The following is a 26623-nucleotide window of genomic DNA, read 5'->3' as shown; positions in this document are numbered from 1 at the left end:
TGCCTTGCTTAATTATTTGCATATGGCTTTTACAAGCGAGACAGGGACGTCTGCGTGCGGCGCTTCTCCTAAGCCCCACGTTTGACTTTAATTAAAGGCAGAACCTGAGGTCTTCCCATCACTAATGATGGTGGAAAATTAGCTTCCAGTTCCCAGGGGTCACCGGAGCGATGCACCCTGAGGCGGAGAGGGGACGGAGAGGACAACAGAGCAGTATCGCAGATGGCAGATGGCCCTGCTAGGCTGCCGCTCCTAAGCTCCCCCCACTCTGCTAGCCCAGGCCACCCTCCTACTGTCCTTCCTCCAGGCCCAGAGATGAGACAGAGCTTTGCTGGCCTCTACCAGGAGAGAGTTGATTCTCCCACCCTTGTGAAGAACGGAAGGAACAGGGGCAAGCATTACTTGGGGATCATTCCCCCTGGAGGTCCAGAGCAGGAGGTGGCCTGGTCGCAACTAGACTGTTAGCTAGTGGCAGCTAACAACAGAATGAGGAGTTTGGAAACATACATGTGTGCACTTGGCACATGCTCATTAGCGCACAGTACACAGAGCCGTGGAGCCGTATTTTCACATGTGCAAGTCACAGACATGTTCACACGGATAAAGGGTTTCCTAGGGCATGAGTCTGTGTCTGTTGGTCCCCTTCTCTAAGGACACACTAGTCCTTTCTTTCTTTAGAGAAAGCTCTCACTATGTAGCTTTGGTTGGTCATGAACTCACTTATGTGGACCATCTTTTATGGCCAGGGCACCTGCTATTTTATCATGGCCTCATCCTGATTGATTAGTCTGCAATAATCCTAATCCCAGATAAAGTCACATTCTGAGTGCCGGGGTTAGGATGTGAGATTATAAATTGAAGAAGAATATCATCCAAACTGTAAAGTGGTGGTGGTGGTGGTGGTGGTGGCGGCGGTGGTGGTGGTGTGTATAGCATCAATGGGGCAGAGAAGGAGAGGATGGGGCTGAGGGTGGCATACCATATATCCTGTCCTGCCTCACCACACTGACCATCCTCCAGACAGAAGCAGAAGCCTCATGCTGAAAGCCCATCAGGTTCCAGAGCAGCAGAGCCAGCTCCTAACCAGGGAGACCATGGCAGATTGGCACACCAATGACTCGAGCCTTTTCCCTGCTCACTCAGCTGATTTTATGTGAGTCTCTGCAACATTAGGCATCTCTTCTATCCAGGGATCTTGTGCCTCCTTACACCTGAGGCTGAGCTTTTCATGACGGAGTGGACCCCGGGGCTGAGTGGCTTTAGACATAGGGCCTTTATGTTTTTGTTTGTTTCTTGAGACAAGGCCTCACTATGTAGACCTGGTTGGCCTTGAACTCACAGAGCTCCACCTGCCTCTTCCTCTGAGTGCTGGGTTTAAGTGCGTGTGCTATCATACCTAGTCCTTCCATTCCTCCCCTCACTTCCTGGTGCTTGAACCTGGGATCCCACTATCACAGTGTGCTGTACCGCCAAGGTGCACCCCAGCCTGTTGAGTAGTCTTGAAAAACTTCATTGCTTGCCGATTTGAGAATTGGAAGACTTGATGGTAGAAATCCAGGCCTCCAGATTGGCAGATCTGAGGGCTGGGATCTGCTCCTGGGGGGCATTGGCTACATCACTCAAAGAACAACTTTCATTATACAAAGGAATGCATAATTATTACTGGAAATGAGCTGCTTCTGACAGGGACTCACTAAAGACCAATGATTGGCCACTTTGGGTCCCTTCGTAAGATGCTTGTTTCTTCCTGTCTTCCTTTTTCTCTTCAGCACCCTATAAGAAGTTGGGGCTTAATAAACTCCACTGTGTTCAGCTGACAGAGACATTTACAGGCACAAGGGTGGGACCTTGCGGATGCCATTCCACTTTGAAATGGTACCAGTTGGCTAATGGTTTTCTATAGCTGCGACCCACTCCATCTGACCCAAATGCCTTGGAGCACCACCATGTCTTGGGAGCATCAAGGTTTTCTCTTCTTCTTGCGTCATTGAGGCTGAGTAGTGAGACTGTAGGATTTGAGATAGTAAGAAAGAGGCTGTGGGCTCAGCAGGAGAGAAAACAGACATCTCTGCATGTTGTTTAACATAAACACAGTCAGCCAAGCCATTGCAAAGAATGGGACCATGGGACTGGAGAGGAGGCTCAGCAGTTAAGAGCACTTGTTGCTCTTGCAGAGGACTCAGGTTAGATTCTATCATCCACATGGTGGCTCACAACCATCTATAACTCCAGTTTCAGGGAATCTAACCCCTGTTTCTGACCTCCACAGGCAGCAGGTATACCTATGGTTCACATACATCTATGTAGGCAAAACACTCAATACGTGTACATTTTTTTAAAAAGAGAGGGGGATGATCTGTGAGGTACATGCACTGTGGAGAGAGGACTGGGTCCTTCACCCCAGACATCAGCCCATCACAGCAGGAATCTCCATAAGTAACCCTGTGGGATGGGGTCCATGAGGGACCTCCTTACTGCACAGGAAATATGACATGGTGTTGCCACCCAATGAGAAACACTGTGCTAGACGTCTGACACTTGGAACACTTGCTCTCTCCTGGTTCCTGTGTTGGAGAAATGACCTGGGGACTTAGGACATGGTAAAGAATAGCAGGCTTCCATAGGCATCATCTGGGAATGATGAAGGAGGAGGGTGGGGCTTGAGTGTTACTAGAGACGGGCTCTTCCAAGTTCGTGGGTCACATTGAGATGTATGGATGTGAGTTGTATAGGGTTTTTTTCCCCACTCTTTGGGGGCCCACCACCCAGCTCCCAAATGCAAACTTATTCTTACTTATGAATGCCCGGTTTAGCTTGGCTTGTTTCTAGCCAGTTTTTCTAACTTAAATCAAATTATCCCATTTCTCTTCTTTTATGTTTCGTCTCTGGACTTTTTTCCTTTATTTCTTCTCTATGTCTTTCTTCCTTTCTTACTCTGTGATTGGTTGTATGGCTGTGTGGCTGGCCTCCCCTCCTCCTTTTCTTGTTCCTCCTTCTTCTAGTTCTTCCTCAGATTTCTTCTCCTATTTATTTTCTCTGCCTATTGCTTTCTCCTGCCTAGCTATTGTCCATTCAGCTCTTTATGAGACCAATCAGGTGTAGGCAGGCAGAATAACACAGCTTTACAGAGTTCAACAAATGCAACAGAAAAGAATGCAACACATCTTTGCATCATTAAATAAATGTTCCACAGCATAAACAAATGTAACACATTTTCAACTAGTGTTCTGCAACAGAACTTTGCAGTTCTGAGCCTTGGGTGCTTTTTGGACAGGGACTTAGTGACTGAAAACAGTACAGTTGTTTGGAGACCGGGAGCTGTCCAGGACCCCGGGTGCTGAATCGGCTTAGCACCAACAGACAGGACAAGATGCTCAGAGGGCTTGGTCTGCAGCTTAGTGTGGTAGAAGGGAGGAAGAGGTTTGGGGGGAGTGGATATAAATTCTGGCTTTCCAAAATCCTGTAGGGGGAAAGAAGGAGCCATCAAGAGATCAATGAAACGGAGGAGATTCAGAACAGACATGTTAGTAAGATGAACATGTGGGGCAGAACTCATGAGGAGTTGGGCCCCTGACTCATGCATTAGAACTTCCAGGTCACTGAAACCCGGACTCCTTCATGCTAGCCTACTCATGGGACAGAAGGAGGGGGCCAGGACACTTGACTGTTTCGCCCTGCTGCCAGTCCTAGAGACCTTAGACTGTAGGAGACCAGCCTGCTCAGCAGTTAGCTCCATAATGGGGAGTGTGCTGCTCAGTCCCCCTTCAGCCTGACTGGATTTAGAATGACCTAGGAGATAGGGGAGGCTCACCTGTGGCTGTGGCTGTGGGGATGACCCCAGAGAGGATAACTCACAGGAAGGTCTCTCCTGAATGTAGGCAGCACCGTCACCTGGGTTGCAAATCCTAGAAGAAAGGGGTCAAGAGAGAACCTTGATCAAGAGGATCGCCATTCCCTCTCTCTGCCTCCCGCCACGATGGGAGCTGCTTTGTTCATGTATACCTTCTGCACCACGATGGTCTGAAATCCATCCACCCGTGGGCCAAATAAAAGCCGTATCCTTTGAGTTGTTCCTGCCAGCACTTGGTGGCGGTGCTGAGAAGAGTAACTTGTGACTAGTCAGGAAAGGAACGGTTGAGCTGGAGAGACGGCTCGGGGTTAAGAGCCCTTAACTCACAGAGGTCCTGAGTTTATCCTCAACACCCATATTAGGGGGCTCTAAACTACTTTTAACTCCAGTTCCAGGGGGTCTGACCTTTCTGGTTTTCTTAAGCACCTGTACCTCACATGCACATGTACACACACACACACACACACACACACACACACTAAAACTTACTGAAAAACATATCTTTAAAAAAGAAATAAGAAAAAAAAAGAAAGAAGAAAGGGGCAATCGCTCTGCATCCACCTGCTGCATCTACTTGCCTCAGCCACATGACTTTAGCAGAAAGAACCCGTTGCTCTAGCGTGTGAGTACCTTCGCCCTCTCCTCCTCGCAGAAGGATGCTCTGCTTACCACACAGTGCCCAAGCACCCACCGACTCTCTCCCAGTCAGTACTGGCGGCCGAGTGCCTAAAAGCAAGTCCATGGAGGCTGCCCTGTGCCAGCCACAGGGAGGGGGATTCCCTAAGAGGAAGCCAAGCCCCCCAGCCCGTCTCTCCTCCTCCAGAGCCTCTGGATTGCCTTTGGCAGCTTGGAGGCAGCTGCGCCCTGCCAGGGGCCAGGGCGCTCCAGTTGTACACACGTGCTCCTTCCTGCCCATATCATACCCCAACTTTCAATTTGGAGAAGTAAATATGCAATTTTTTCCCTTCCCTGTAATTTTCCCTGCTGTGGATGTCGGAGCAGCTGGGAAATGTGAATGGCTTAGTGCTTGCTAAAAGTAAAAGGAAGTTGGCCGTGCAGCGCTGTGCATTCTTGGCTGCTCTTGGCAAGACCCAGTGGATCTACTAGGAAAAAATGGTCTCTAAGCTATAAGTCAGGGGAGCGCTTCACTGGAATAACCCATGTCTTCCCCTTCTATTAGCAAAGCAATGAGGGGAGGGGGAGGACGCATGCGTACATGTAGCACAGATGTTAGTGAGGGGAGAGTATTTGCTTACACAGCCAAACTTTCTGCATTTTCCTCTGGAGGCTTCCAAACCTTCCTGTCTCCATGGCTGAAGGTCAGGACAGTCTGTGATGTAAGCTTTGTTGGAGAAAAACTGGGGCTGGCAGGGAGTGAGACAGGTTTAGAATCAGACGGATCTGAGATGGCTGTAATTTATGGTGTAACCTTGACATGTTTGGTCTCCCTGAGCCTTTGTTTTGTCCACTGGGAAATAGAGAGGCAGACTGAGAGATGTACACCTATCTTTCCAAGGAGGGCTCGCTGACCTCACACTGAACAAGCAGTCAACACTCGGACTCAGCTGCCAGTTCCTTCGGGATCTGCCTCAGCTGCAGCAGGCCGCCTCACCTGAGGGCACACCCTTCCCTGGGTGACCCACACCCAGTCACAGAGAATGCTGGATGTAGAAAAGTCAGCTATTGCTGCCTGGTATTGCAGGATGCATCCACAAACTGTGCCTGCTGCAGTGTGCTCCCACAGGCTGTGCCTGCTGCAGGGTGCTCCCACAGGCTGTGCCTGCTGCAGGGTGCTCCCACAGGCTGTGTCTACTACAGGGTGCTCCCTGCAAGCTGTGCCTGCTGCAGGGTGCTCCTGCAGGCTGTACCCACTTCAGGGTGCACCCACAGGCTGTATCCGCTGCAGGGTGCTCCTGCAGGCTGTACCCACTTCAGGGTGCACTCACAGGCTGTATCCGCTGCAGGGTGCTCCCACAGGCTGTGTCTACTACAGGGTGCTCCCACAGGCTGTGTCTACTACAGGGTGTTCCTGCAAGCTGTGTCTACTACAGGGTGCTCCTGCAAGCTGTGCCTGCTGCAAAGGTGTCCTGCTCACTTCAGTTTCTGGCCTCTTCCCTTCACAGGTGTTGGTCCTTAATAAACACTTACACCTCTGAACGGTGTCTCAGCTCCTTCTCACGGAGAACCAGATCTGTGACAAATAAGGGTAATGATTTTCACTTCAAGAAGTGATTGTGAAGCAAGCTAAGTGGGCTACTTCTATAGTGTCCTGAGTAGTCTCTGAAACATTACCAAAGCAAGATAAATATCTGTTCCGTTTTTCTTTCCTTCCTCTGAAAAACCACGCAAGTCTATTCTGGGATTCGAGCATGTGTTCCTAACCTGTGCTTTGTAAGATGGGCTGGGGAAACGTCCAGTGAGACAAGTAGCCCTGGGCTCACTCAGAGGCCTGTGCTGGGGGGGGGGATGTGTGATTATAGCCAAGGACGCTGGTGCTAGTCTCATATCTGTGAAGTTCACTATCTGTGCATCCCATCAGCCCTTCTCAAGGATCCTCACTGAAAAGAGATTGAGCGTGCCGATGCTCTTCTGTCATAATCGCCGTGTGTCCACAGGGTAATTCATAAAGGAGTTGGAGATATATTGAAATTCAATATTGTTTTAGTCCAAATCAATATTAATAATTGTTTGCATGTTTAAAGCGCAATTTGCAATTGAAAAAACACACAGAGATCGGCCGGTAGCTGCTAACACATCAAATTTTCCTATTAAAGGAATAGTCTCCTAACTTTAAGATGTTTCATATACACAATGAGGGCTGACGCTGGCCCATGACAAGAGCTTTCTGTTATTTATGGGCGCAGTGTTACAGTTCATTTCCACTAGACATGAACTGAAAGGCCAGAAATTTTTAGGATTTATTTTATGTGCATGAGTGTCTGCCTGCACGTGTAGAGGCACTTACAGTGCCCACAGAGGCCAGAAGAGGGCATTGGATCCTCTAGAACTGGAGTTAGAGATGGTTGTGAGCCACCATGTAGGCGCTAAGAATCGAACCCAGGTCCTCTGCAAGAGTGGCCTGTGTTCTTAACCATGGAGCCATCTCTCTGGCCCCAAGGACTTTTAATTTTAAGTTCATGATTTCTTAATTAAAAAAAAACATTTTTAGGATATTATACATTTGTGCAGTTGCCCAGAACAACCTCCCCAAGTCCCGTGTGTGCCCCCTCTGTTTCTCCTCCCATTAGCACTATACACAGTTGTGTTGTATGACAGTACAGCGTCACCGCCAGGATATCCATGACGAGACGGCAAAATAGAGTTCGCTTCATCACCGAATGCAGTCCCAGGTTGCCCTTTAAAGTTCTTTAAAAATTAAAGATTTTTAAATGAAAAAGCTGGCCGTAGCTACATTATGATCCAGCCATTAGCCCGGTTTAAATGTCGGCTTTAACGCGATTTCCATCAGGAACCGTGTGGCCGTGCACATGGAAGGGGGCAGAGGAAGATCTCAGCTCCCAAACCATCCTGGATTCCATCGCACGTTCTAGACCAGACTGAGCTACAGTGTGAATCCCGGGCTCATTGTCCAGGTCCCAGAGATTTCTAGTTAACAGAGCACAGCCCTGCCTGGGCTCCATGTAGTGCACGCATAAAACAATGGTCCCCTGGTACACAGCAGACCCAGGTGGCCTCGTGGCAGCCAGAGAGCCCTCTGGTAGAAAAATCTGGTTTTGCAGAATCCAAGAATATAGTGCACAGCTTAACACCACGGCTTGATACTACAGCGGTTGTCACGGACACCTGTGTCAAAGACCGAGCCGTCATGAAGGCAGATAGCTTGGCAGGACTTACTCGGTCCACGGGGACCCCGCTGCCTCTGCAACAGTGCTTTTTAGTAATGTTGAACTTTAGGGCGCAACCCTAGCAGCCTTGCAGGAGGTTTTGTATGGAAGTGGCTGAGAATCATGGTGAAGGACAGGCCTCAGACATGGGTGATGGACACCCTCTCCAGATGGCCGCTCATCCACCCGAAAATGGCAGTGTGGGCGTGGAAGTCACAAGATGCCTTTCTGTGTTCCCAGGCATTTGTCTCACCCGCAGAGCTGCTAGGGAGTTGGGTACTCATCCACAGTTGATGGTTTGTCTGACGACAGATTGTGAGATGAGGAAATTTGAATCTTGAGGGTCTTACAGCTGGTTGGAGGGGAAGCCAGGCCCAGAACGTGAACTCCCTATCTGAGCTCAATAAAAAATAAATATATAAAACACGCATCCATAAAACGGACGGCTTTAACCGGTTTTTTTTTTTTTTTTCCGAGACAGGGTTTCTCTGTGGCTTTGGAACCTGTCCTGGAACTAGCTCTGTAGACCAGGCTGGTCTCGAACTCACAGAGATCTGCCTGCCTCTGCCTCCCGAGTGCTGGGATTAAAGGCGTGCCCCACCACCGCCCGGCTTTTACCGTTTTTTGAAAGCTTTATTTTCTGTGTATGTGTTTCCCTTGTCTTCATGACTTTCCTGCTCCTGTCATGAAGCACCTGACCAAGGCAACTCCAGAGGGTCAGAGTCCATGATGGCAGCAGGAACAGTTTGGAGCTCACATCTCAAACTGCAAGCAGGAAACAGAGTGGGCTGGGGATATCCTGGGGCTTTTGAAGTCTCAAAGACTGCCCTGTGACACACCTCCACCAACAAGGCCACACCTCCTAATCCTTCCCAAATAGTTCCACCAACTGGGCACCAAGCATTCAAGCATAAGAGCCTGGGTGGGGGCGCTGTTCTTATTCAAGCTACCATAGTCTACATGTGTGTGTGTGCATCACGTGTGTGCCTGGTGCCCAGGGAGTCCAGAGAAGGGTGTTAGATCCCCTGGAACTGGAGTCACAGGCTGTTGTGAGTCTTCCTACATGAGTGCTGGGACCCGGGTCCTTCTGCAGGAGCGGCACGCACTCTGCTGAACCATCGTCCCGTTCCTATTGTTGCCATTTTCAAGTGTGCAGATCAGTGGCGTTAACTAAATTCACACTGGTTTGCTGCCATCGCCATCATCTCCCTCCCAACCTTTTCGTCTTCGCAGACTGGAGCTCTGTACCCACTGTCTCCTCCCGGACCCATGCAATCTCTGTCTCACCTGCTCTCCCTGAATTGACAATTCAGTATTTTGTGACTGGTCTAGCTCACTTTACATACATCTTCAGAGATCCCCTGGTGTTGATTTCAATTGTATGTGTATTTGGTGTGTGCTCACACGCCCACACAAGCATGTAAAGGAGGTCAGAGGACAACTTTGAGGAGTTCCTCCTTTTCTTCGATTGCTTGGGTCCTAGGGCTCAAACTCCTGGAGTCTTGCTTGGGTCTCCACCCACTAAGCCATCTCACCAGCCCCTTTAGAGACATTTGATTGACATACATGAGCTCTACGTCTGTCTGTCCAGGGGTTTTCTAACTTTATCTTACAGTTGGGATGTACGGTGATTTGGCTTCATCAGCATGAAAACACACCTCTGGGAGTGCTAAAGAAAGAATTTAGAGGCTGAGCTGAGCAGAGCAACAGATCCACCCTGAATGTGGGCAGCACCGTCCGTCCCTCGGCTAAGGTTCCAGATTGAACAAAAAGGGAGGGAAGCCGACTGAGCATCGACACCGAGGCTCTTGGCTACCCGACTGCCAAGGTACTGCAGCCAGCTGCTTCACGCTCCTCCATGGCTCTCCCGTGTTCACCTTCCACTGCGAGACAAAACCCTTCCTTCTCCACATCGCTCCTGTCAGGTCCTTTGTCATAACAATGAGAACAGTAACTAATACAAAGGAGTTGGAGGCCATCCATTTTATGATGTCTCTTTATGTAAATGTTTTCATGTACATTTGCATAACGACAAGAGAGAGGTCCTACATTTACCTTTGAAAACCCGATGTCTTCAAGCCCCATGTTGTGCCATCTTGAATGGATGAAAGAATTCCAGGTGATATCCTGATGGGCAGTGAGCCTTAGGCGTTTTTTGAGGTAACCAACTCCACGGGGTTCGTTGGTGGCGTCCTCACTTCCAGACTTTTCTGCTGCCTTCGCTGGACTTGATTCCAGCCCAGACTCACTCAAAACAAACCCATAGCTCCCTGAAATGACCTTTTTAAAATTCCAGGTTCGTGGTGTGCCTCTCTCCCGACGGCCCCCAACACTTCCATTTATTAACTCATGCGCATTCCGCTTGCGCTGCTGCTATTGATCACTTCTCTGGTGCCAGGCTCGGTGCTCAGCCCTGGGAATGCAAAGATGGATAGTGGGGAGGAGCGTCCCACCCAGCACCCATGGCTCCATGGAGCCCAGTGGGCTACAACAGAATCAGAGCTTCAGGGTTTGGGGGTGCTGGGATCTGCCAGGGTTGGGGTAAGGAGGGACTCGGTTACTCTATCTTTAGAATTCCTGCTCTCTGCCCAATGGCTGTGGATTTCCCAGAGCAGGTGAGAAGTACTAGGCGGAACGTGTACCAGTGGTGTACCTTGTGACTGCTGCTTCTTTGACCAGGTCCATGGCAGTCATGAGTTTTCCGAAATCCTTCAGCCTTCAGGGAGACTCTGTGTTTATCCTGGGAGGGGGTGGTGAGTCTGGACTGCGGTGCTCACAGGGGCTTCAGAGACAAAGTTCGGGGATCTACAAACCCGATTTACACTGTAACCTCCACAATAGGGAGCCATTTCTCTGACCTGCAGAAGCTTCTGCATGGGGTAGATCGGAGGGAACCTGACCTTATAACAGACCTAGGACGGTGGGCAATTCGAAACCTCCCCACCTATCCAACCGTGGTGCAGATGAGCTTTGCTGGGTTCCACGCAGCTTGGCCTTGGGAATTTCAGGACTGCATCCAACACCCCTGAGGCCCAGTTGGTGGAGGAGGGCTGGAGCATTTTGGAGCCTGCAGTCCTGCCTCAGAGTCTTCTTCAAGCCATCCCGTCTTCTTCACCGAGTGCTGCAACTTTATGCCTACTCATAGAACTGGAGGGACGAGTCCCAGAGTTTGCAGCCGCTGCCGCCGCTTCTGCCGCTGTTAGAGCAGGTTTTAATTAGCTGCCGGATTTTAATGAGCTGAAATCAAGGAAGAGCCCCATCTCAGAAGTAAGCGGGAGCCACGCACACAAGGAAGAACTAGTCAGACAAAAAACAAACGGAGGTGGTGCTCTCAGGGGACTGGGCCGTGGGCTCCCTCCGATCGAGGAGGAGGAGCATATGAGCATCCAAGGCCAGGAGGCCAAGGAGGGTAACCGAGGGGCAGCTACCTGTGCCCAGCTGCAGGAGTGGGAAGAGCCAGGTACCAGGTCCGCTGTGCCACTGCCGCAGAAGGCACGGTGCCGGATTCAAGGTGACGGCAGTGCCTGGCTCCATTCTCCTCAAGTTGCCATAGCAGCCTGTCTCCCGACGATCAGCATCTCCCGTAGCCCTCAGCTGGGAGGGACCGCATTGTTCGCTCCTGCCCGTGTGAGAAGGACACACTGGGACAGAGAACTTTCCTGGGCCTGGGGCCCGCTGACCACGTGGGTGTCCCCAAGCTGTCTGGAGTGAGATGTACGGGTGGGTCTCAACAGCCAGAGGACCCAACAGCGAGAGGGGGGTCCTCTGAGTGGCTGAGAACAGCATCCCGGCCGCGGAACAGCCACAGCCAGGCGTGTCCTTGGAGTCTTCCATGTGTCCAGCTGTCGCCACTGGAGGTGCGTGTGTTTTGGCTGAATTCTCAAGTTCTTGCTTATACCCTGAAGTCAATTTCCCCAAAGAGACATTTTTTTTTTAAAAAAAAAATCAAATAAATAAGGAGATGGGAGAAATCTTCAGCCTTGCCCTGGATCCCGGGAGGTGTAACATTAATTGGATCTTTTCTTTCTTAAAGTAAAAGTCGGTGACGCCATTCAGGCCTTGGGGAAAGAAATCACTAGAAGGCTTTGTAATTTTGAGCAGGGCCAAATACTCAACCAGGCTGTGTATTTTTCATGCCTTAACCAAGCCCCCTGCAACCTCTTCTTCATTGCCAATAATCTGAATTTTCTTCATGTCTGTTGGTTTTGGAAAGGGATGCAGGGAGATGAGGGACCCTTGCACTTGTCACCAAGGCAGAGTGTGATGTATGTGGTGAGGACAGGACAGTCCCAGGTGGCAGCCGAGGTCTTGCAAATGTATTTTCATGGCCCAGGGCAGCCAGGCCATGGCCTGTGACACATTGTTATATGGAGGCCCAAGGCAACAGCTGGACTCAAAGAAGGGGGAGACAAATGACCTCTGGGCCAGCATCTCCCCGTTGTCTTGAAAATAAGTGTGACTAAAGAACCCTGGGGGGGGGTCTATGGGGGAGGGCTCAGAGATGTGTCCTCTGGAGCATGCATTCTTGGGGCTCTGTGGGAAGAGGGGCCTTGTAGATTCCTAGGACATTACTGATCTAGTCAGATTGCAAGCCACTTCCTCAGGAAGCTAGGCAGCTGGCTTCTGATTCTCATTTGCTGGAGCCAGGAGTTGGCTGACCCTATAGTCCCTAGTGAGGGCAAACATGGAGAACAGGATCCCAGGAGGAAAGGCTGGGGATGGGTCTCAGAAGCTGGGTGGGAAGCCACGTGATGCTGGTAGGTGCTTGTGTGCTCTCCAGGGTCTTTGAAATGGCAAATGTACAGCTGAGTCTCCTGCCTCCTCTCCTGGTCCCAAGGCCATGAGCAGCCACATCCTGTCTCCATGAGTAGATTTTGTGTGAACAGATTCGGGGTACAATGGCAGAACCCCTTTAGTTGTTGACAGAAGCTTGCAGTGGCTGTAATGGTGGCCATGTGATAGATGGGGGAAGAGAGGGGATAAAGCCGCTTTCTGGAGTGACATCTAATAGCGACGGACTGGAAACAAGCAAGGCAGCGATCACAGGGGATTCCGAATCCCCTTCTTTGTCTATCAGATAGCCTTGGCGGTGACCCCGTGGGACCTTATTAGCCGTCTTCGCAGGCGTCTCGGTGCACTGAGCGTAATTTGTCCTTTCTCTCTTCTTCTTTTCTTCCTCTGTATTGGTTAGGTTGTTGTTGTCACCTGACAATGCCCAACAGACTGTAAAGGTGGACAAGTTTGTCTTGTCTGCTGTTTCAGAGAGTTCAGTCTCTAGTGGCTTTGTCCTGTGAGCTGGGATAGACATCATGGCAATGAGCGCAGTGGTGGACGAGGGTCTTGACCTGTTGACAAACAGGAAGGGGATAGAAAGAAAGGAGGAAGGGAAAAGGAGGTGGCAGCCAAGGACCAGGCATTCCTAAAGGCCCACTCCCCACTTCCTTCAGCTAGGTCTCCTCTTCTAATGTGTCTACAATGCCCCACCACCAGGGACCAAGTCCAAAGACTTGAGCCTTTGGGGACCTTATCCTCTGTAAGAATTATTTTCCTGTCAGAGACCACCAACTTTCCTTCTGGTTGTCCTCAGGTGTCCTCCTCGGGAGGCTGGCGTGATCGTAGGAAGCATGCCGACATCATAGACAGTGAGCCATTGATGTAGATACCAGGAGTGAGGGCATGTATGCCTCCTTAGGGCACCTGCTCCAGTCTGCAGGTCGGGTGAGGGTGTCAACTGCCTCCTCTACCTCCCCTGCGGGAGTCCGTCCTCTGCTGTGCTGCTGCAGAAAGTCATTTCTACCCAACCAGCTATTTTCTAGGACCATTTGGTTTCATCAGGGGCTGTGGCAACTGCTGCTCCTGGGGGGGGGGGGTAGTGCCCAAGGATACAAAGATGAAGACAGGATACAAGCATCCCTATGAGAGGGAATAGCCCCACCCATCCATTCTGGGTCTCTTACACTCTCCCTGCATCCGGAGACCGACAGCGATGAGCCTGGCTCTTCGGGCCCTTCTTAGAGAAAGGAAACCAGGGCACGCTCTAGGCGTCTATGTGGAAGGTGACTTCATCTTTTAGGAAGTTGTGAAATTTAAAAGATGCGTCTCTGGCTCTGTAAGACACTGATTAGACACTCAGGACAGTTCTACTACAGGGAGCCCCAGCTGTAGCCAGGTCTGAGGCTTGGGGATCTATGATTCTCCATCTGGGCATACTGTGAGCAAGGCAGGATTCCTTATGCCACATCTCAGAGATGATAGGCAGCAGAAGTCCTTTTTTTTAGGGCAAGGTTGTTGCACAGAGGTCGGGGCCTGCTCAAAAACCCCAGAGCAGGCTCTACCGATAAACTAAGCCCTGCTCGTTTCTGCTTCCTAAACATAAAAGCTGGGAGGTCGTGGGAACCACCTGCTCCGCACAGTGCAGGGAGCCCGGCGCCAGGCACGGAGAGGCCTGCGGCAGGTTAATTAAAGTTAACTGAGTGAAAAAATAATTACAGAGACCACAGAGTGGAGAAACCCGAGCCTGGAATTTATACTCCTCGGTTCCTAAGCTTTTCTGAAAATCAATCTAGTCCTTGGGAATTCTTTTCTGGGCACAGAGAATGGCAGAGACGGACTTTATAAGTTTCGCTTTCCGCTTAAGGGTCTGTAGGCTGTACACAGAGAGACAGCGGTGTGTGCTGGGTCCTGTGGCCTTGGGTGGCATCAGCTTCCTTTGGTACTGCCCTGTGCTGGGGTGGGAAGATCTTTGCAGACTCCTTAGGTGGAAATAAAGGATATCCTTTGGTTTGTGGACAGGCCATTAATATAACCTAGCTCTGTTTCAGGCTTTCTGGCCTGGCCAATGTATGAGGCCAGCATCTTGCCATACCCTAATAGACCCGTAGGGAAGGTCCACCACACCTTCCTTATAGTGCTCTATCAAACCCTCTGAAATGAAGAGCCAACATAAAACTTCCTCCCTATGTCCTCTGTCCTTCTAATTACCTCTTATGTGTGTGGGTGTTTTGCCTGCGTGTGTCTGTGCACCATGTGCATGCAGTACCTATAGAGGCCAGAAGAGGGCACCAGGTCCCTTGGAAATGGAGTTAAAGATGGTTGTGAACTGCCACGTGGGTTCTGGGCTCAAACCCAGGTTCTCTGAAAGAGCAGCCAGTGCTCTTAACCACTGAGCCATCTCTCCAGCCCCAAGCTCTTCTCTTTTGAGTTTGCTTCTCTGAAGTATTTTATCACAGCAATGGGAAAAGTGATTAGCACTCTGAGGCCATTTGTCCAAATACCTGGTGGGATATGAGTCCCTGCAGTTGTGTGGATGTGGGTAGAATATTGTGTGTGTCAGAGATCTACCTGCTTACGCCTGCAGCAGGTGTCTTGGGAACTTCCCCTCTTCTTACTTCCGCCTGGCCCACACAGTCTTGGCTTAGGCTCCACAACCTTCTGAAATAGGGAGTAGGTGTTCAAAGGCATGAATCTGTTGGGGACATCTCAGACTCAAACCATGGTGAGGTGTACCTGTCTGTTAAAGAAAATGTTGTGTTGGGTGGTGGTGGTGTGCACCTTTAATCCCAGCACTTGGGAAGCAGAGGCAGGTGGATCTCTGTGAGTTCGAGGCCAGCCTGGTCTAAAAAGTGAGTCCCAGGACAGCAAGGGTACATAGAGAAATCCTGTCTCAAAAAATAAAAAAAAAGAAAGGAAAAGAAAAAATAAACCCCAAAATTGTTTTATTATTTTATGGGTATGAATGTTTAGCTTTTGTGTATGTCTGCGTATCATGTGCATGCAATGCCTGTATATACCAGAAGAGGGCATCATAACTCCTGGAATGGATGGTTGGGAGCTGCCATGCGGATACTGGGAACTGAACTCGGGTCCTCTGGGAAAACAGCCAATGTTCTTAAACACTGAGCCATCTCTCCAGCCCTGGGGTGTGCCTGTCTTGATCCGCAATCTGGTCCAATTCAGGGCCATTTACTTGTACTCAGTGGAGGGCCTTCCTTCTGCTCTTCTGGTAGACCCAAGGTGAACAACTCACTTGTGCTTACCCTGAGTCTGCAGATGCCAGAGGAGCAAGCAGGGATGGAGGGCTGTGAGCCACCTCTGATGGGAACAGGTATTTCCTGAGGAGCTCACAGCTGGGCAGGGCAGGTGGTTGTCACTGGTTACCACCTGTGACTGTCAAAGTTCTCACCACCCTTAGATGTCCCCAGGCAGCAACGAGAGATTGTGTGTGTCTCTGTGGCTCTATGGCAGGTTCAGACAGGAGACCCTTGGAGGGGGCAGGACCCCATTCAGCCTCTGGGGGCTTCAAGAGGTGGGCAGGCATGGTGGTGCATGTCTGTAATCCCAACACCCAGGAGATTGGGGGGAGGGGATTATTAGTCTGGGACCACTCTGGGCTGCATAATATGTCCCTGTCCAAAGGGAGGGAGAGAGGGAAGGAGACAGAGAGCTCCAGGGCAGGTTGGAGAATCCAGCGGCTGCCCTATTGTCGCTACAGTGATAGGGGCCGCAACCTGCCCAGGTATCCTCCACTGAAACAGACTTCTTCCCTTCCATCTCGTAGACCCCAGCCTGATGGATGTCTGGTGCAGATAATGAGGAAAGAACGTGCCTTTTACACCCAAGAGGTGACCCTGGAGCGTGCCCTGGATGACTCCACGACCTGGAACAATGCGGCTAGCCTGCATGTTCTCATCCATCCTGCTGTTTGGAGCTGCGGGCCTCCTCCTCTTCATCAGCCTACAGGACCCTGTAGAGCTCACCCCGCAGCAGGTTCCAGGTAAGCCCTGAGGTTGCTGGCTATACGGTCCAGGCCTCGTACAGACCTTCATGGTGGCCCTGATGTGTTGGCACTGGGGGACAATGGTCCTGGTAAACAGAGAAGGGGCCCTGTATTTCCCCTAATGGTGTTGGTGTCCATGTGGGAGTGGCTTTCTGAAGGCTGACCACCAGTTTCAAGGTTATGGCTTCCTTAGCTGTTGAGCTGCAGTCGGGGAGTGGAGAGGCTGCCCATCTGGTTTGCGGTCTTCAGTGAATCTCTGATGCACAGAAAATTCTGCCAACTCTTGGGGCATCTAACACATTGCTCGGGACATCAGGGGATAAATATCTAATTTTCAAAGATGTTCCTGGGAATTGAACCCAGGGCCTTGTGCCTGATCATTTTGTATTGTTTTTATTTTGAGACAAAATCTGGCCTCGAACTTGTGAACCTCCGTCATCCTCTTGAGTAGCTAGGCTTATGGGTCTGTACCACCAGTCTTCTTTTGAAAATTTTATTGTAGCAGGGCGTGTTGGAGCACACCTTTGGTCCCAGCTCTTGAGAGGCAGAGGCAGGTAGATCTCTGTTGAGTCTGAGTCAGCTTGGTCTATATAGCAAGTTCCAGGTCAGCTAGGGCTATGTAGTAAAGTTTCCATGGCAAAAAAAAAAAGTTACATCAATGAATTAATTTGTTTATTGGGCCACGGGCATGCTGTGGAGGTCTGAGGACAGACAACCTTTAGGAGCTGATTCTTTCCTTCCTTCATGTAGTTTCTGGGGATTGAACTCAAGCTTGGGGGCAAATACCTGTCCGGCTGAGCCACCCGTCTTCCCAGCCATCCCCAGCCATCCCCAGCCATTGTCATCTTCTTGAACTCACAAATCCAGAGTGTGACTCAGTTTCCCTATCTAGCCCTGGGATCCCCTTTGAATCTGACCCCTCTGGCTTGGGACAGAAACTCAAGGGCATCCTGGCTTTGTGAGTCTGAGACCCGTTCCTACCACACCCCCATCTCTCTGTGCCCTGTGACCCATTAGAGCAGTCACTGTCTGTCTGCTGGGGGTGGTGGGGTACACTGAGAGCAAGGTGTGGAGCAGAACACTTAGGGCAGACGGAACATGGGAAGAGGAGGTCTCCGGGGCTCCTGGTGCTAGATATGACGGAGCTGGCAGTCACAGGCGTGGGGCTGAGGGGGGAGGTTAATCTGCTTTGAAGGAAAAGGAAGCCTGGGCTTCCAGACCACAGCACTAGCAGAGGTCCCTTGTGAAGACTCCCAGAGATGTGTTTTTTTCCCCCGGGACACACTACTTGCAGGGACAGGATAAAGAGATGCAGAGGTCAGAGGTTTCAGCAGATGGCTTCCTGTGACCCTCCAGCCTGCAGCCTCACACAGGGCGGATGCATGCCTGCTCTCCAGCCTGGAGCTCTCCCCTCTGCTCTCCCCAGCTCTGGCCCCCTTTCTTTGTACCACCTCATTGTTTTGCTTCTGTAAACTGGAGCCTTGAACCACACTATACAGTGGCCTTGAGCCCACATTGAAGGCTAGGGGCGGGGCGTCAAGATGGAAGGAAGAAACACACTTAGAGGCCAGAGCCGATCTGGACCTGGCAGCGGCTGCCAGAAGCCCTGCGTGGGGGAGGCTCATCAATTATGCCTTTCATCACAGGCGGGGAGCGAGAAACAGGTTCAGTTGCAGGCCCTGGAAACAGCGGGCAAGCCACTGTGCTGACGCTTGCCTGGGTCAACCCCTCCAGCTGGCGGCTGTCAAAAAGTGGGTCTGGCTGCTCCCCAGCTTGAGGAAGCAAGTGTGCGTGACTGAGCTGGCTCCTCTGGGACTTTGTAGCCTCTCAGGAGCCTTAGGATAGCAAGTGACACTGAGTGAGCACAGCTGGGTCCCGCAGGACAGTGCCATCGCAGAGCAGGAAATTGGTCCCTGCGACTGTTTGCAGTTCTTTGCGAAAGGAAACCAGGGAGCTTGAAGACTCTTGGACGAATGATGCTATAGGCTTCTGGGGAATGCCTTTGTGTGTGCTTACAGTGCACATACAGGCAGGATGTTCAGGTATCTGGTGTCTGCACTGTGTGGGAAGGACCAAAGAGGAAAGGTGGAAGTGTATGTATGGTCTCTATCTGGGCCAGGGTATGGGTCCCTCTGCAGTTCTTTCCTGGGACAGGTGATCTCTCGCCAGGTGAACGTCTGCTTTGCTGGTCCTAGGGTATGCCCTGCCATGCCAATAATCAGGTGGCAGAGCGGAACCCTTAATTTCACAGGCACTGGATTCCCGCCCCTCCTTCCAGCTTGCTTTGCTCTGAAACAGTGCACAGATGTGTGGATTACAGGTGGGTGGGAACCACAGTACAGCTGGGAGCTCTGGGACAGAACGGCATGGCACGGTGGAAGGGCGCTTGAGCCTCACACCGGCAGGTTGTGAAGGGTCATGTGACGCTCGGGATGCGCATCTGCTGTGGTGTACAGAGCCAGGTGAGGAGCATGGGCGGGTCTTCACTGTGACATCCTTCCTATTGGCAGATGCAGGCTGGCTGCCCTCACGATGTGCTATGTGCTGGGCAGCCCTGACGGTCTGCGGAAATCACACCAAGCGCAGTCATAAAACTTTAAGTAATGCTTACGTTACTTTCCCTGAGCGAAGTGGTCCTGACACGAGCTGTTTGTGTTGATTTGTTACTATTCATTTATTCCTTCCCTGTACTTCTCACAGCAGCCTAATTGTGATTCGGTACCAAGAAAGCAATATCAAAGTAATTTTCCACAACATTAGTTACAATTTTCTTCTGATCCTTCAAGTGAAACAACCCCATCCTGTTGGCGTCTCTGAGCATATAAACCTTGATTACATTTATCTGTTGGAAACCAGTGCTTACCACGTGTATGCGCCCAGTCACGTGGCGGGTGGCCCCCAGGGGCCCCTGACCCAGCCTGGGAGTTTCCGTCTGAAGGCACTGCAGGCTAGCAGGCTATCCTGTCGGCAGGAACACCAGAGGGACTAGAACACAGTTCCGCAGCGTGGCAGAAGCTTCGCTGAGACTTAAGGCGTGAGTTCTGTGGATTCAAGCATCAGGAACCCATCTTGAGAAAGGGAAGTGGAGTTCTTATGTGTGTGTGGTTCCTGGGGTCCGACACAGATCTGATATCATGAGCACAGTTACTAGATGTTAAAAGCATGTTGTTGTGGGTTGCTTTCTGTTGCTGTGATGAGCACAATGTCAGGGTGCAAAGGGAGCAATGTTGGGGTGCAAAGGGTTGATTTCATCTTATAGCTCCCAGGTCACATCTGTCTCTGAGGGAAGGTAAGCAAGAATTTCAAGGCAGAAACCACGGAGGAATGCTGCTTGCTGGCACTCTCTCCCTCTTACTTTAGCTGACTTTTCTATGGCCCCCTGCCCAGAGATGGCGCCGCCCATAGTGGGCTGGACCTGCCTACATCGATTAACATTTAAGAAAACACCTTACAGACCATGATCACAGGCTAATCTGGTGGAAAGTGTCTTCAGGTAGGGTTCTCTCTTGCCAGGTGACTAGGTTTGTATCAAGTTGACAGATACAGTTTAAAAGAATCTTACAGAATTACCAGCTTTTGTTAAGGTGTTTTCTTTTTTTAAGAGTGTTCTGTTTTACGTTAGCCCCTTTGAAGCAGAACTAAATACATGACAGAAACAACTGCTTCAGCTCCTGTTTTCAGTCTATCACGGGTGGGGTGGGAAAACGTTGCAGCCAAAGCTCAAGGCAGAGACCCTTCATATACTGAGAGACAGGAAGCTGAGAACAGGGACTGAAACTGGACGGGGGTGTTCGTGCTAAAATTCCATCCCCGGTGACACACTTCCTCTAGCCAGCCACACCGTCTACAGCCCTCAAGACCTTCAAAATGGACCATAACCTGGGGACCCAGCATTCAAGATGCGCCTGTGGGTAACATCGTAGATCCAAACTATAATAGATAGGTACCCACTAGCCAACCTGCAGTCTAAGATTAGATTTTCTTGTTTACTGGAGAATTCTACCTATCTAATTATAATTATTATCCAGTCTGCAAAATTGCCAGTCCTGAGGCCAGAGCTTCTGCCCCCCGTATGCTCACTTCTGTGGGGTTTATTGCTGCTGTTTGGCTTCCTTTATTTTTGTGATTATGTTTGCCATGGCTGGCCTTACATTCACAACCCCTTCTGTAACTTCTCCTATGCTTGCCGAAATTACCCAGCCAGGGAGGGTTATAACAACTACTACTTCTTCTTCTTCTTCTTCTTCTTCTTCTTCTTCTTCTTCTTCTTCTTCTTCTTCTTCTTCTTCTCCTCATTATTATTATTATTGTTATTATTGCAGTGCTAGGGTTCGAACCCAGGACCTAAAGCATGCTAGGCAAGCGCTCTACCACTGAGCCATACAACCTGCTCAGAAACTCACTTCTTGACAGAGGACCAACCTTTCTCTTCATAAAAGGCCAGAACTGGGGATAATAGACTCAGCACAGGGGCTCTGGGGTCTTCAGAAGGCAGCATCTGCATTCACTTGGGCAGACAATTTCAGTAGCTGCCTTTCTCTGTGAATTGAGTGTTATAGGGAATGGAGATTAGAACGGTAGAATGGCCCCGGGAGCCTCCCCCACCCCAGCACTCCAGCCTGACCAGCTTGGCCCTATCCCTCCCTCCAGGCTTCTCTCCCCAGGCCTGACTTTTAAAATCCACACCAGATATTGAACCAATTCACACATAAATATTTCAGTGTTTCTCAGTTCAAATGATAAGAAATTGATGTTTTTAACATTACTTCCAACCATCTTAGATTTCCTTAAAATTGTCCCACAGCTAAGTAGGCAATCCATGAGAATCTGAGACTGGAAAATCCAAAGTTTGGGGTGAGCCTGGGCTATGTCCCTGCATCAAAACAAACAAGGACTTGTATGTCTAGTCAGTGTTGAGACTTAGTTGTCTCATAAATATAGACATGTGCATCTCTAGTGTCTCATCCAATATCCAGCTGCAGTCACACGTCACAATTGCCTTATGAACACTTTAAATCTCTCTCCACATCTAAGTTTCTCTCTTTTCCTATTTTTTTCAGGATGCTGGGTCATGGGTCGTAGAGAATGTACCCATTTCAATTGATTGCACCTATTTCTCCGTTATTCCTTGTACTCTGCACACAGTTAGGAAAACCTTGTGCAGCGAGCACATGTAGATTCAGTCTGGCCCCGCTTTGCTTTTTATCAAAAAAGACAGGAATTCACACGTGGCTTGGCGATCTGTCAGGGAGCTCACGTCCTCCGGCTCTCTTGTGATGTCCATGCCAGTGGTCATGCCTCCATCTGCCCCTTATTCAGGGGTCACACCGGGACCTCTCACCCTCATCCCGTCATTCCTTCTCCCTCGCTTATATGGGGTGGAGACCGTCTTCATGGGACCAGGTGAGTTGTTGACGGCCACCCATGAAGCTGAACTGAATGTTGGATCGATGGCTTGATTGATGTAATAAAAAAGCAAATAGTGTTAGACTTGGCAGTGCATGGCTGACATCCCAGCACTAGGGAGACTGAGGCAAGAGAATAGAGAGTTCTGAGTTCAAGACCAGCCTAAGGTACAGAACAAGACCTTGTCTCAAAAAAGAAGGGAGAGTGGGGAGACTGATCTTCTCAGACAGAGTCTGTTTATATACTTTATCATATCTTTAAAAATCTTTTAAACTACATCTATCTACCTATCATCTATCTATCTATCTATCTATCTATCTATCTATCTACTTGTGGGGACATTATGACATGGGGTCCCTCTAGAGGTTTGAGGACAACCTTCAGGAGTCACTTCTCTCCTTCCACCATGTAGGTTCCGGGGATTGAACTCGGGTCATTAGACTTAGCAGCAGTCACCTTTACCCACTGAGCCATCTTGCCAGCCCATGTTCTTTACTATTTGACTTCTGCACAGTGGCTTTTCCTAAAGTAGGCTCTCCCTACATTTCAGGGCTCTCTGCTCTTTTCCAGAGTGGAGTAGCCGTGATTGAGGTAGCATAGTGATAGCCCTGTTCTTTTTCCCAGGATCCCTGGTTTAGACAAAGGGACAGCCACTGATGGATTCTCGGTCTGTGTGATACCCTTAGACCGCGGTACTGAGAAAAAGCATTTTAGAGCAAAAATTGCCAGCATCGACAGGGCATTCACCATGTGCAAAGTATCATGCTAAGCAAATACTTAGTTTTGTTTTGAGAATAGGTCTCTCTGTGTAGCCAAGGCTAGTTGTTCTAGAGCTTGCTAATAACCCAGGCTGGCCTTGAACTAGATCCTGCTGCCTCAGTCTCCCAAGTGCTGAGATTTTAGGTATCCACCGCCACACCACAGTATGGTTCTTATAACCATGGTTTCTGTTGCCGTGCGCTGAATGCTTGCTAAGTAGCTCAGACACAGGAACGATGACCAAACACTGCCAGGCTCTGGCCATGTGGCGGACACTATCACAGGCGTCTTAGATGCCTATGACTCTATAGAAACCCTTGGTGAGACCAGTGAGGTCAGAGAGGTGAAGAACCATGCCCAAGGCCACACAGTCTCCAGGCCTCAGCTGGCCTGTGCTTCTAAGCATCTGCCCCCCACATCCCTTTCCCAATCCCCTTGACCCCTCTTCCTCACACGCAGGCCACGGGCGTCAGGACCAGGCCCATAGCACTGCCCAGTGTTGATAAAGAATTGGAGGCCAGAGAGAGTGTGGCACGTGGCTGGCGGGCAAGGGAGAACATCACCTATGGCTGAAGAATCATCCCGCCCCAGCAACCCCCTTGGGACACAATGGGGAGGAGCCAGCCTTTGCCTCAGGGTATGGGAAACTGGAGACTCTGGAACAAAGTGTGGAACATTCAAAAATTCACTCTAGGATTGCACAGATGACTCAGTGGTTAAGGGTGCCTGTTGCTCTTGCAGAGGACCCGAGTTCAGTTCCCAGTATCCATGTCAGGCCACTTGCACCTGACTGTAATGCCTGCTCCAGGGATCCAGGGGATCCAGCCTCTGGGGAGACCTTTGTGTATGTGTGCGTGTGTGCTCTCTCTCTCTCTCTCTCTCTCTCTCTCTCTCTCTCTCTCTCTCTCACACACACACACACACACACACACACACAAATACAAATAGGTCTTTTACTTTTAAAAAAAAGCTCATTCTAGTGGCTTCGTGAGATCGGGAGTATGGGGGTGACAAGGCATACTTACGCAGGACAGCTGAGGATGGCAGATTCAGCAGATGGGAGACCACAGGCCTGGGGAAGGCAATGGGAGAAGAAGAGATTCAGGGGTACAAAATAGTTTCTTGTGTCATTGTTGAGCCTTACTTAGTCCAGGATGGTGGTTTTTACCAGTGTTGGGTGAAACAGGAAACAAAGGCTGATTTTTGTTTTGTTTTGTGTTTTTATTTTTTGAGACACAGGGTCTTACTATGTAGCTCTGGCTGTCCTGGAACTGACTCTGTAGACCAGGCTGACTTTGAACTCACAGAGATCAGCCTGCTACTGAGTGCTAGCATTAAAGACATGTGCCACCATGTCTGCCTTGAGAAAAGCTAGTTTTTAAAATATTTTTAATGTATGTGTGTGTGTGTGCGCGTGCGCACGCACACACCTGGTCATCTGTACACACACCAAGTGCGTGCAGATGCTCACAGTTGCCAGAGGAGAGAGCCAGATCCTTTAGCACTGGAGTTGCAGCTGGTTGTGAGCTGCCCAGCAGCCAGCGCCCTCAAACTGAGACATCTCTCCAATCCCTGTATTAGTCATGCCTGTGTTGCTGCTGCAAATGCCTGGCAGATACAATTTAAGGAGGGAGGGCTTGTTTGGGCTCATGGTCTCAGTGAGTTTCAAATCATGATTGAGGGCAGAGCACTAGAATGTAGCAGTGGGACATCCAAGCAGTAACTACTCACCTCATAGTAGACCAGGAGTAAGAGAGAAGCGTGTTTCCTCGAAAGCTCTCCCCTCAGGACCTGCATCCAAACCCAGACCCACTGCTTAAAAGCTCGACAGCCTTCAAAACAGTGCTGCTAACTGGGGATAGTGTGTTCAAAACATGAGCCAGCAGCGGAGGGCTTTTCAGGTTAAACTGTAACAGAGACCGGATACAGTTCCCAGTTGTTGTGCATGTGCAGAGCTGGTGGCCTGATGTGCGGGAGGATGAGGGGAATGTGGAGAGCGGTGTCTGGGATTTCCAGCCGTGGTGGATGCATATGGAGGGTACCGTTTTCCAGGGTAACTCCAACAGGAAAGGGCAGGGGCCATGGCTTCTGTTGCAGGCTTAGGGAATCTGAGATTCTGGGTATAGTTGAATGTTTTTGTTGGGACCACAGGCTCCCAGGTAATAACACAGAGACTTATTAATTTTAAAAGCTTGGCCATAACTTAGGCTTGTTACTAACTTACAACTTAAATTAACCCATTTCTTTCAATCTACATTCTTTTACGTTGCTCGGTTACCTTTATTCTGGTACTTCCTCTAAAGCGCCTGGTGTCTCCTCTCGACCCTGCTCTTCTTCTTCCTGGCATGAGCTTGGCCCTGAAAATCCTGCCTAGCTATTGGCTGGTTAGCTTTTTATTAAGCTAATCACAGTGACTACCTCACACAGTGTACAGGAATAGTCCATAACATTGGGGCAGCGTATGAGGTGTCCTGTAACCTCTCTGACAAGGGCCTGAACACCCACAGGCTGTTTGGGGTTCCTTCTGCCTCCATACCCTCTTTATCGCTCGAGGTTGGGGTCCTGGGGCCAGTGAGGGTGTACCGGGCTATCGGGGAGCCCTGCCCTGGAAGATGAGCTGCTGTCTCTGTAGACACAGGCCTGTACTGGACGCTGCCCATATTCCTTGTTGCCAAGGTTAGGATTAGGCTTCTATTCTGTCCTGGGACACAATCACCCCATCTGGGTTGCCGGGCTCGGCAGCTGGGGAAAGAGACCCATGTGTGGCTGTCTGTACAGGGACCCCACAAGGTCCAACATTCTGAGGAGGGTGAGGGATACAAGGAAACGTGCCTTGAGCATTTCCCTAGAGGGCCCCTAGGGCATGTGGGAGAAGCATGACCCTGTCCCAGAGGGGGCTAGTAGAGAAATAAACTGGTGTCACTCAGAGGACAAAGGTGGCTGTGAGTCTCGGCCCTCAAAGGAGGAGGAGTCAGAAGGGTTTCCTAGAGTCAACCTGTTATGGGATGTCCATCTAACTTTTCCAGCAGCCTGTGGTACTTACTGCCCTCAGTGCGGGCATCCAGGTAGGATTGGGGGCGCTCCATGGAGCTGGAAGCCTTTCTCCAGAGTACATGCTGCCTTACCCATGGTTTCTCAGCTCCAAACCTACAAAGCCAAAGTCGCAGTATCTGTGGGTCTGTCTGATTCTAAGGCTCCCGTTTATCCTCCAGTGACAAAACTGTGCTGGCTAAAACATGTGTAACCCTTGTTCTGGGTCCCACAGTACCAGGAGCATGGCATTCGGCAATGCCAGGTTCATCCGGTCTCTACAGAGACTACCCTTGTCCAGTTGTGAACCCTGGGAGCTCCAAATTCACAGACCCCCAAGTGAGCCACAGTGGTAGCACCCCGGAAACTCTCAGCCAGTCCATCAAAGTGCAGTGACCCCCTCCCCCCCACACCTGTGCCCCAGCACTGAGCCCTGTGAACCCTGTCCTCTCAGAGCTAGGGATTTCAATAGAAATCCACAATCCTCCCAGGACTGAGGAGCCAGCCCCCTCCTGTTTCCATGGAGCTGCTGCTCTCCTCAAACAGGTGGATTTTACTGGAATCCTCCGGAGTCTGTTTCCCTGAAGCCGTTTTCTAACGGCATTGCGGAACATCGTATATATTTCCTCTAAACCTTGTGAGGCTGACACATCCTTGTTGTGACTGTGAATATCAGAAGTGACATGTAATTGCAGTGATCCATCCTGTTAAGTAGCTGGCAATATATCATTGCAAAATCAGCCGGGCTGGGACTCTCAGATCCCAGTGTTTCTAAACAATAGACCTGTACCATCTTCAGACTCACCGAGCACCGCCCACAGCTCAGCAGGCACACCTCGCCCTCCCTTGTCTCACCTTTCTGGGACCTCAGAGAAGCATTTTCACTCTGGGGCAATTTACACACTTGGTCTTCAGTTCTCCCGGGACATCCCCATGCATCGTATAAAAATAATGCAG

The 26623-nt window shown here is 50.2% G+C and overlaps 1 protein-coding gene across 2 annotated transcripts in view; it reads left to right on the top strand.

Annotated features, from left to right (window-relative positions):
* Window positions 1-26623, top strand: part of Chst8 (carbohydrate sulfotransferase 8) — a 138997-nt gene that overhangs the window by 50819 nt on the left and 61555 nt on the right. For both annotated transcript variants that reach the window (XM_041653986.1, XM_041653987.1), the window contains exon 2: window positions 16253-16468. In XM_041653986.1, coding sequence (XP_041509920.1) covers window positions 16339-16468 — 130 coding nt within the window. In that variant the 5' untranslated portion in view covers window positions 16253-16338. The remainder of the gene's footprint in view (window positions 1-16252; window positions 16469-26623) is intronic.

Source organism: Microtus oregoni, unplaced genomic scaffold (genome assembly GCF_018167655.1).
Source record: "Microtus oregoni isolate MIOR12 unplaced genomic scaffold, Mior012 000006F_ref0000085, whole genome shotgun sequence".
Lineage (NCBI taxonomy): Eukaryota > Metazoa > Chordata > Mammalia > Rodentia > Cricetidae > Microtus > Microtus oregoni.
Note: the sequence above shows the minus strand (reverse complement) of the source record. Positions and strands in the feature narration are given on the sequence as shown.